Genomic DNA, 11231 nt, shown 5'->3' on the forward strand with positions numbered 1-11231 from the left:
CATTAACCCTTACATAACTTATGGTTTGCTTCTCTTCAAGTAAACTTGTCTTGTTTCAAGGAATGTCGAAATTTGAACTGGAGATTAAAATTAACGAAATTTTCAATTTTAACTTTTTTTACACTTTATACACTATAAAGTGTAGTAATATCAATGGTGTACTTCTCAGTGCCATGGATTCTTCTCAAAAACATTTAATTTAGATATACTCAACAAAGGGTCTCCAAAGAGTGATTAGTATCAAATTTGTTTGCGTCTTATTCGCTTAATCTTAAAGGTGCACACTCCACCACAATGGTTCTCTAGCAATTTGGCAATGACTCCAATCTCACTGCTGTTGGGCTCAATATCTCTGCGCCAACTTGAGCTGACTATTTCCACTCAGATAGAAACAAATCATTTGGCATCAAATACGCTTCACTTGGTTTTCCATAAAAGACTTGGTTGTAAGAGGTCCCTGCCTAACCGGTCAAGCAGAAAGCAAGTACAGTAAATAAGAACAGTTTCTACAGAAAGAAATGCCACATGATCGAATACGACAAACTGGCATTAATGTAAGTCTCTTTCTCTCATGAAACGTTTATAACTTTAAAGGTAGGGTAGGCCATTTTTTTATAAACACTTTGTTATACTGGTTGAAACTCTCTTCACATCCTGATAGTAATCAATAATGAAGTGGTCTAACTAAATATTTATATATTTTTTACATATATTTTCCGTGGAAGTCTCAGGTCAGGACCAAAATATTTTTGTCCAATCACTGCATTCAGTCCGAATGCATGTCATTACCGTAATTACTAGATGGCAACCCGTGACGCTCTACCCGGAGCTGTTAACGTACTCGGACTTGGATTTTTGCATTTCTGTCAACACTATCAACGCCTAAATGAAGCTGCAGCAGTCATATTCAATTATATGAATTTTTACGTTCACGTTTACGTTCATTATTATTGTAATGTTATGTGCCTTGAGACATAAGATAATTTAACGCCATCTCACGTCTGATGCTTTGCAGAATCTGCTGTGTGCGTTAATGTGTTTTGAAGAAGGCACGGCTTTGGGAGCGTTCTGAAGGGAGGGTGGGATCTTATGCTTTCAAAGGTAGCTCGCTATTGCTAGCCTCTCCGAAATTGCCTATCCTACCTTTAAATGTAGGAGCAGAGGTTTGCCAAAATAGCCAGAGTTGGGATAAGAAATGCACAGCCATGAATTCTTTACATTATAAAAGAACATTTTGTGTTTTCTATATGCTTCCAAGCAGACACTTTCACATAGATCAGGCAACTTCTATTTATTAAAAGTGACCAAAGGGTCAGGAAGGGAATGAAATATTCTGTACACAGAGAAGCTGAATAAATATCAAGGGATAACAATGCACCAGCAAACAGACAAAAACTCATTCAAATTCAAATCCAGTACTGAGCAATATTCATGACTCTGTGTGTCTGCCTTGCCCTCATTGTATATATATTTGCTGACCAAATTTTTTACGCTTTCAAGCATTAACTTGCTGACAAGACTTTAAAGATGGCAAATCCAAAGCATATAAAATGTAAAGGCAAAGCAGCAGTACCTTCCTGTAAGCAATCATGTTGGGTGAGTCGTCATCTGGGTCAGCCACGCCCACTGCACCTTGGTCCTGAGAGGCCTGAGCCATTCTTGGTCTCTTGATCTCTCTTTCTGTCTCTGTGGGGAAAGGACAGAACAGAAGATAGATCAGTCATACAGAATTCCAGTGTGCCAGCCAGACAATTATTGAAATATCTACAGTTGTTAGTGTAAAAGTGAGCTAAAGCACAGGCAAATATTCTCAATGAAAAATGTCTTAAATTTCAGTATGTTTCTCACAATACTATCGAAGACTTGGAATAAAACAAATAAAGCCATAGACAAATTTTTGATGCTTTTTATCTCTTTTGGAGCTTCAGTGGTTCATATTCACTTTCATAGTGTGAGAAAAAAACAACAACATTTGGACATACATAAAAACTAAAGAAAGAAAGTCACGCATCAGGGTTTATTGTAATCAGATCTCAAATCTTGTTCACTTTCATGCATTCAATTCGAACATGTTGATGATACACATGAGAACCAATGACATTCTTGAAGAATTTCTTGTTCTCCTCCTTATGTGTTGTACTTGTACAGTATGTGTCAGATTTCAATGGGAGGGGAAATTTTCAATAAACTATGACTCAAATTTCAGACTATTAGTCGCACAAAGTTCAGATGGCTTCAGAAAATTCAGAATATAGCAGACAATTCATGTAAACCTCCTTTTTTGACCTTATATTTAATGTAAGAGCAGTCGCGGCCTTTTGTAACTCAAATTTGCGTGGCTTCCTGTATCGTTCACTTCCAGTTATTTTAGCTGTACAAGTACAGTGTGCTACGGTGTTTGATATGCTAGGTTTTGTCTGTCATTACAACGGCCGCATCTGAGGCGGTAAGTGCATCGCATTACGTTTTCATTAACTTACAGATTATAAAGTTCATTGGAGCTTACCCAAGTTTTTTCTGTCATTTGGCCAAAAGCTCATGTTATCAAAGACAGAAGTGTGACACACAGGCTATATAAGACTATTTAGTACTTGCTATGAATCCACGGCAAATAATAAACTTTCCGCTCCTCAAATAGCCTACACATAACATTTATATATAATAGGGTTTATTGAGTAAAGAAAACGCTGTACATATTCAATCAACCAGTCATTAATTTAACCTTTCATTGCAAACAAGCAGAGAGGGTCTAAAGGTACGCTGCACTTCTTTCAAACAAGAGTTTGGTTTAGTCAAAAGTTATTTTTGATTGGTTAAATAGGCCTATTAATTAGCAAAAACCCACGGAAAGAAGTAAATGGTGATCACATTTGTTTTTCAAAATTGAGCATGTGACCGTGATTCTTACGCATTCATCATGTCAGTGACTGAGCACGGTATCGCATGTGAATATCGTAGAGAACTTTTAATCTGTGATTAAATTAAATTCTAATTTTGGCCACCTCTGAAATAAGCCATATTACCTGAAAAGTTCAAGTAAATAGCAAGAAATCTGTGTTCTTTCAAGGACGAGCATTTATTGCATGGATGGAGATGAGAAAGAACAGTGTAGGCCTAGCTATGTCTGAAATGGATGTGCATGTGCACGGTGCACCACCGTTCGGTTGAACGATAAAGTTTATCCACAGTTTATCTGTTGATCAGATGCACGTCAAAGTTGCGTTCTTTACTATGGCTCATTATAAAAGTTCCGTAAAATGTTCTCTGTTGTAGTGTATATGTTTCAATATCTAAAACAAAGACATTTGTTCTGGAATACCGAAATGAATTGTACTTAAGAAATTCGTTGGTAATGGCCGCCTCTAATTACCTTAAATCAGAAGATTCACTTAAAGGGGTGGTTGATTATGATTTCACTTTTCTAACTTTAGTTAGTGTGTAATGTTGCTGTTTGAGCATAAACAACATCTGCAAAGTTACAATGCTCAAAGTTCAAAGCAACGGGATATTTGCTTTTAAAGAAATTTCTTTTTAAGGACTACAACAAACGGCTGGTAGAGACTACACGACATTCCTCCCAGGTTAGTGACATCACCAACCCTAAAATTTACATAAACCCTGCCCCCGGAACACGATTTATAGATCATCAAGACAGAATATGCTAATCAATGACTAGAAGATAACTACACATAAGTAAATTCATCAACTAACCATTCAGAAACGTCCTGTTGCATTCTACATGTCACTTCTTCTTGAGTCTCTCCATCTTTGTCTGAATTCGGTTTGAACATAAAAGGCTAAAAAAAATTTACATTTTCAGTGCAAGCTGTTGAAGCTCCGCCCCCTGTGCTGGGAGCAGCAGCTCATTTGCATTTAAAGAAACAGACACAAAACGGTTCGTTTTTGCTTACCCTCAAAAATTGACAATTTTAACATGCTAAAATCTGTGGGGTATTTTGAGCTAAAACTTCACATACACACTCTGGGGACATCAAATACTTATTTTACATCTTGTGAAAAGGGCATTATACCACCTAATTAAGTGTCATATTATGAACGCCGAGGGATTTAGCTTTAGGAATTTTAGCATCGAATCGGTTGCACTGTGCAACTTGCACATAAAGCGATTATTCGACCAATCATAATTGGAATCTGCAGAGAAGACAACAGATATGTTTCAAGTTTCAGATAATGGAGCAGGTATGACATACACATCTTTATCTACAGCCGTGTTCCTGTCAAGAGCAATAATACAGCAATAGCCTAGCATTTTAGTACTGCTAATACAGAATAAGCGTCTTTTTGAAGCTGCAACCGTACAGCGTTAAACGGACAAACGAAGAGAAGGTTTGAGTATTAACACAATTTTAGAATATTCTCATATTTACTTTACATAATCAAATACAACCAACCACAAATAGCCTAAAACTGTATGCACAGAAACCCAAATGCAGCTAAAACAACACGAAAACCTAACTGGAAAACGTAAAAAAAATAATAATAATTAAACCCGAAACGACCTATTTTTAGATGCCAAGCACATAATCATTTGCATCTTAACAACTGCTGGAAAAGGTCTTTGTTACTATAAAAATGACAGACTGAAAGGATAAGAGGCTCCATGCTTTTCGTCTTCTTCGTCACAGACTGTAGCCTACTTCACTTCACTGCTGTGTTGTGTGTCACCTGCACGAGTGTGTGCGCTAGAAAATACTCAAGTATGGTCTCCTAAAATGATCATTGGACTTATTAGTAACCCTGAATTGATTATGCTTTTCCACGCTGGCCACATGAGGAGCGCGAGCTTATAACAGCTGTTTGTGATCAACACCAGCGAACCTAAAGGTAGAACTGTGGGCATGATTTCCCAGCGCCGCATTGCACTACAAACATGTGCAGCGATTTAAAAAAAAAAAAGACAAACAGCTGCTTTCAGAGCGCAATTCCCCACTGGAACCCCGTCCCAATTCACACAGCACTCCACAGAGCGATGCCGAATATAGAGGCAGAAAACCCTGTCACTGAAAGACACGCTCGCACTCACTCCCTCCTGCGCGCGCGCGCACATACACACTCACAAGCGCGCACAGCAGGGAGCGCGAGGCGACAGGATGATTCACTTCAAACTCACCAGCACTTCGGGAGCCACTTGAATCCAGCGCTGGACATGACAATTGATCGTTTAGTGCGAGCGAACATTGGTACAAGTTTACAGTGACACCCAGTCACACACACACACACAACTGATAACTGGAAGAGCGCATTACCTTAGTAAGTACCGCCTCGTCCACTCCTTCTGAGCTCGATTTCCCCTCCTTAGCAACCAGAAAAGAGCAGGTTCATGATCTAACTGGCTTGAAGAGACTGTGATGATGATGATGATGGGGTGTTGGTGGGGGGAAGATGATGAAGAGAGACACTCTGGAGCTGTGCAGCTGTGGAAAGCACTGGGTTCCTTCCACTCTTTCCGTGTCTCGCGCGCACTGGATCCCAGCGTGGGTGGTCGCTGCGTGGAGTGCTCAGGTACAGTGTGAGGATCCTGGCATGTGTGCAAACTCAGTGTGAGAGTGTGTGTGTCAGAGGCAAGGAGGGAGGAGAACATAGGGTGGGGGTTTGGGGGTGGAGTGTCTCCCTCTGTAGTTTCTGGCTAGCAATTCTGAAATATGTATGTTTATTAAGTGAGAGAATGCTTTTTGTAGGCATACCAATTGAGTAATCCCCTCCTATTTTTGCATTTCTCTCATTAGGACATCTTGCTAAAAAATTAAGAGGATTAGGGTTTAAGAATAAATTATAATAAGCTCTAGCAGTTTATCAATTTATTCTTAAACCCTAATCCAGTAAGAAGGAACAGTACAGGGGTCATTTTTGTCTTTACTAACATTCCAAGTCGACCATATCATTTTGGCACTTTTTGTGCCGAAAACAAGACTGTTAGAATAAAATGGTCCCTTCACACATGAAATGAGCGAAAAGAGTTGTTCACTGTGCTCTGGTGCTCTCACACACACAAGCTGTGAACAGCGAGTTTTTGCGTTTGTGTTCAAACTCCCCCATTCTTCAAGAACAACCTCTTTGTAAAGCCTGCAACATGTGACATTTCACATAAAATGTGCCGCTCAAACGGTTTAGTGTCGGATTGAAATGATCCAAGGATCCTTCAGAAGGACGTGTGGTGCTAAACAACAGCCTAAATAACCAGGTTTGACATACCTTATCACATATTTCTTTAGTTGTTAAGAAATAATAGGATTTTAATACCTGAGGAGAGCTAAAAGATCATTCCTGAGCCGCAGGAAAACATCGTCATGCAACACTGATTGGATGTCACCGCACAGTCTCAAGCCCATCGCTAGCAACTGTCCTAACATCAAAGGAAGCAGATTGAGAAAATATAGTCATTTCATGCTTTTAAAGGAAAAATATCTGGTATTATATAATGAAATATTAGTGATTTTATTTATATGGCTTTCAATTTTTATTTTATTTTAATCAGATGACTTTCAGAGCTTCACAAGAACTGGAATCGGGGGAAAGAGAGGCAGTTTATTCTGTCATTCTTAATCAGTGAGTCTGGCAAACCTGTGAGTAAAGATATTTTATCAGATGAAAAATTATTGACCACAACTGAGCAATCTCAAGACGGCTAGTGGGACGCCATCTTAACTCACTTTAATCAAGCTGAAGAAAAAAAAAAAAAGTCTATATGCTCTTCAGACCGGGTAGAAGTTCTGAAAGTTACAGTTTTTTAATTGTACATCAAGCTCTTTTATCTGAAAAGATCTGAAAATTTAACTTCTCATGATTTGATAGCTTTAAAAGGAAAGAGGAAGAATAGAGGCATCACATCTGGATGATACTGGGAGCCTGAACAAGTCTATATTTTATGTTTCATGTATTCAGTTCCATCGCATGGTTCTGAAATGGATAGACAAACAGAAAATGGGGAGAAATGATCATTAAATGCCCTACAAGTATTCATCCACTGCAGAATGTCACACATCTGGACCACAGAGACCTCACAGAGAACACAGTGTGTCTAATGTTCTTGAGGAAGCCTGCAGGTCCACTCATGTAATCTACGGTTTCATTTGTCTGCTGCATCCCCTCTTCTATCCCATATGCACACATCCTCTCACACCCAAACCACCCTTGTCTTTTTTTTCTTCCCTACTGGCTCTTAATCGGCCTTCTGGCACAGCAGAGACGATACATACCCACAGGGAATCCTGATAGAGTTCTGGGAGTCGGTCGTTACTTTTTGTTAAGTTTTCTTCTAAATATGATGCAACAAGGAGTGATTTATAGAAAGAGAGAAAAAGTGCACCTTGTAACTTCACAGAGTAGGTTGCCGGTACACATATAATTGGAGTTACTGTGTCTCTGAGAAAACTGATATATAAAACATCAGAGGTGCTGTTGCTCAAGAACGTTGCGTTTCCAGTCTGCATATTTCTAGCTAGGGCCATTGTTATCAATTAACCCTTGACCAAATAGCAAGTACTCTACTTTGCAGAGAACAGCCAGGAAAGGGCTATTTATCAGTGCCGGGAAGTGTCCTTTATCGTACAGTACCCTAGCCAGCCCCTTCCTGAGCCCTATAGGTGTTAACACAGCTCCTACACTATTTTTGGGGCTCTCTGTCCTTCATTGTTTTAAGTGTCATGGCTGAGTACAACAGCATTTACACACAAGTCTATACTTTGAGACTAGAAATATTGGTAGTTTTCAAGCTACAAGAAACTTACCCAGTACTGTGATTCAAAATACAGATAATTTGATACAAACATGCATTAGCACATGCTCAAATGCTCTCTTTCCAAAAATCAATACCGTCAGAAGCCATTAGGGAGGAGTAATTGCTCATCATGTCTGAATCACAAATGTATTCAGCCAACCACTCACTCAAAGAGGAATGTGTACACACATATACAGTCATAATGGACATTGGCGCATAGCAACATCAGCACAAATTGACAGTATCAGAAACCCACCCACTCCAGGCTAGATTAATTATTTAGACTAGTGAGAGATGCAAGAAATGCACAGAGGTGTTTCCCTATCTCCAGTAGCCTAATCATCATCTTACTAAATTAGCTGCTTTTCCATTCATGTGGACAAGAAATTATCTTCTGTTGAGCTGCAGGGTGAATATCTGTTGCAGATGCAAGTGTTTTCTCCTTGCACTGAACTAGAGACATTTCTATCTTGAAAGTAATGTTTCAGTGTGCAATGCATTAGGTAACATGTCACAAGAGTGTTACATGTGCAGTGCATTTATGTTCTTTCTTACCAGAGACCTGCAGGAAAGGGCACATGTTGCATAAATGCCAATTATTTGAACAGCTAAGAATAGAAGTCAAGTGTTAAAGTCTGACTGTGGACTCTAGTAAGGCCGTTCACACCAAGGACGATAAATATAAAGGTGTTGAAAATTAGCATGTTTGCTAAAACCCTTAAGGAAATGCATATGGTTCGTCCATTGTAATTGTGATGTCCATGTGACATATCAAATAAAAATGTAATAATAATAATAAAAAAGATGAAGATATAGTTCTAAAAATCGTTCTTAATATTAAAGAATAGCAGAGTCCACACCACAGCTATAACGATAACAGCACAGAGAAATATTGTTGGAGTCACTTTCAGAACGATTTGAGAAAACATAAAATTGTAATCAAACAGTGGTTTTAAATGAATTCAGTTAATTAAAAGTTTCTTAAGGATAAAAAAATATCTCTGCTAATGCTGTAAACTAGGCCTTATAGGGAGCCCTTAGCCTACTATAATATTCAGTTGCTATTTATTTTTAGATATAAGAATCAACATTCAATTAACAGATTCCAATGCAAACATATAAACTGCACATAAGGCAGTTTTTGCATTAACTTCTAAATCTAATGTTTTTACTCCAATTCGTTAACATAGGCCTACATTAAATAATCAAGACATCACTAACAGGATAAGCAAAATATAATGAATATGCTAATATAGTGCATATATTTAGCGAAAGAGTTCATTTCTCTAGCTGACTAACAACATCACTAACAGGATAAGTAAAATATAATGAATATATAGGCTAATATAGTGCATATATTTAGCAAAAGAGTTCATTTCTCTAGCTGACAACAAGCTGCGGACACTGACTGCCTCTGCCTGAGGTAAGTTAACGTAACTTAGGCTAAATGTAATGCTACGTGGGATTGTTTACAAGCTATTTTACTTATGTTTTTCCGCCGTTGAAACACTGATTTAGCGATTACACGAGATATAGCCTAACACGTTTCAGTAAGTTGTACTGTACCTTTCAACAAACCTTCATATGTTTATTCATGTTTATCAGGAAGAGATGATCGTTCACTCGCGCTCGCTGCTGCTTAAACTGAGGCGCCTATGGTGATGTCACGCCACATTAAAGAGCTTCAAAACGCTCTAGTTTAGTCTCATCTTACCAAAGGACACGTTTCCACAATGCATAATTTGTCTCCAGGTTGTCCATGGCAAACTTCAGTCTAGCTTGGAAGTGTCTCTTTTTTAGAAGTGGAGTGTTTTTGGTCAGCAACCTCACAGTCCATTCCTGCATGTGCAGGGCATAGTGACCGTCTTCACTGAGACATCAATCCCTGACTTGGCTAAATCATTCACTAGTGTCTTGGCAGGTGTTCTTGGGTCTTTAGAAACCTCTCTCACTAGTTTTCTTTCCAACGTTTTTGAAATCTTTCGCTTCATGCCTTTGCCAGTCTTGTTCTCCACTGTGTGAGTCTCTTCAAACATCCTTCTAATGGCAGTTCTTGACTTGAAAACACTTTGATAAATGAGTATATCCTTCTCTTTTGTGAGCGTTAACAATTGTTTTCCTCAAGTCTAAACTAATTTATTTTGTTTTTGCCATGATGACATAAAATACATATTTTACTAGTTGTTTTGCAAGATACTAATCCTCAGCTTAAAGTTCAATTTAAAGGCTTAAATGATTAATTAGGCAAATCAACTGCTTAAAAAAACATTATCTAGCTCTTTACATATGAGCTAATTAAACAGTAATAATTTGGTTAATTACAGTGACAACAAATTAAGAACTCACTTTTTGTATATAGCCGATTAATATAATGTAGAGACTATAATATATTAACTATGAATTAACTATAAACTAATAGTATAATAATACTTGGGGGCGGCAGTGGCTCATGTAGGTTGTCTACAAACTGGAAGGTTGGTGGTTTAATCCCCGGTTCCACGTGTCGAGGTGTCCATGATGGCGCCTTGCATGGCTGACACTGCCGTCGGTGTATGAATGAGTGAATGAATGGGTGAATGTGAGGCAATATGTAAAGCGCTTTGGTGGCCATGGGTCTGTTGAAAGTGCTATATAAATGCAGTCCATTTACCATTTACTTTATTACTGTATACATAGTGTTACCAGAGATGGGGTGTTTTTTTATGACATTGGATCTTTATCCAATTTCTATCCTGGTTCTCTTCTATTAGCGCAAATACTAGAGAGCTCAGTCTGCTAACATCTGCACAGGATTGTGACAGCATTGCAACAGCCGGCACTCTTGGGAAGAGCTCTAAGCCCTTTGCTCCCACTACTTGTTCTACAACATGTTTATTTCAAGTGCACTAAAAATTCCCTATTGCCTCGTTCAACCAAAGTTCTCGAGCAGAGGACATTCCACTTCAGTCTGGCTCTGTGCACTCATTTCCAATGTCCAATAGTCTAAGTCAGATAATAACTTTTGCTCGCTGATATATCCGAAATGTCTCCTACCACCACATACATGAAAATCCAGCAAGGTTATTTGACTTCATTAACTTTCCGGCCAGGAATCGACGGCTGCAGGTCAGAGATGCCCTTTACATTTTATTTTCCATTCTGGGTTAACATTAGCATTTCCACAAAAAGAAGATTCTCTCGCAGCATTTAAAAGTGAATTCAGCGATGCCAATAGAAGTAACTGCCACAATCACGTTAGACTGGACTCGGCTGCACGGTCACAAGAGGGTTAACGTCACAATCAGAGGCAGATCAGCAGGAGGACGTGAGAAGCCCTTGGTAATCCAGCCCTGCTCTTCAACAGGCTTTGCTGATTACTTACTGCAAGGTGCAATTATCCTCGCCACTACCGTGGCAAAAATCAGCCTCTTCCACAAAAGCACAACACTGAAAGACGAAAACATAAAACAAAGGTACAGATCGCAGCAATAATAAACACGAGGAGACGTGGGAT

General features: G+C 38.8%; 1 protein-coding gene across 17 annotated transcripts in view; it reads right to left on the bottom strand.

The window, feature by feature from the left end:
• The window catches only part of rgs6 (regulator of G protein signaling 6), a 66032-nt gene extending 60323 nt beyond the window's left edge, over positions 1–5709 (bottom strand). For 6 of the 17 annotated variants that reach the window (XR_014031111.1, XR_014031114.1, XR_014031115.1 and 3 more), the window contains exons 1-2: positions 5268–5709; positions 1574–1686 (exon numbers count right to left, since the gene is read on the bottom strand). Coding sequence is in view for 8 of the 17 variants with exons in the window: in XM_081379102.1 (XP_081235228.1) it covers positions 1574–1657 (84 nt within the window). In the remaining 9 variants the exon portion in view is untranslated. Of the gene's footprint in view, positions 1–1573; positions 1687–3711; positions 4723–5131; positions 5241–5267 lie in introns of those variants that run through there. The other 11 variants (XR_014031110.1, XR_014031113.1, XM_081379106.1 and 8 more) reach the window with 7 other exon arrangements.
• Between the last annotated feature and the right edge of the window lie 5522 nt (positions 5710–11231).

This window comes from Scardinius erythrophthalmus (assembly GCF_964197995.2).
Source record: "Scardinius erythrophthalmus genome assembly, chromosome: 11".
NCBI lineage: Eukaryota > Metazoa > Chordata > Actinopteri > Cypriniformes > Leuciscidae > Scardinius > Scardinius erythrophthalmus.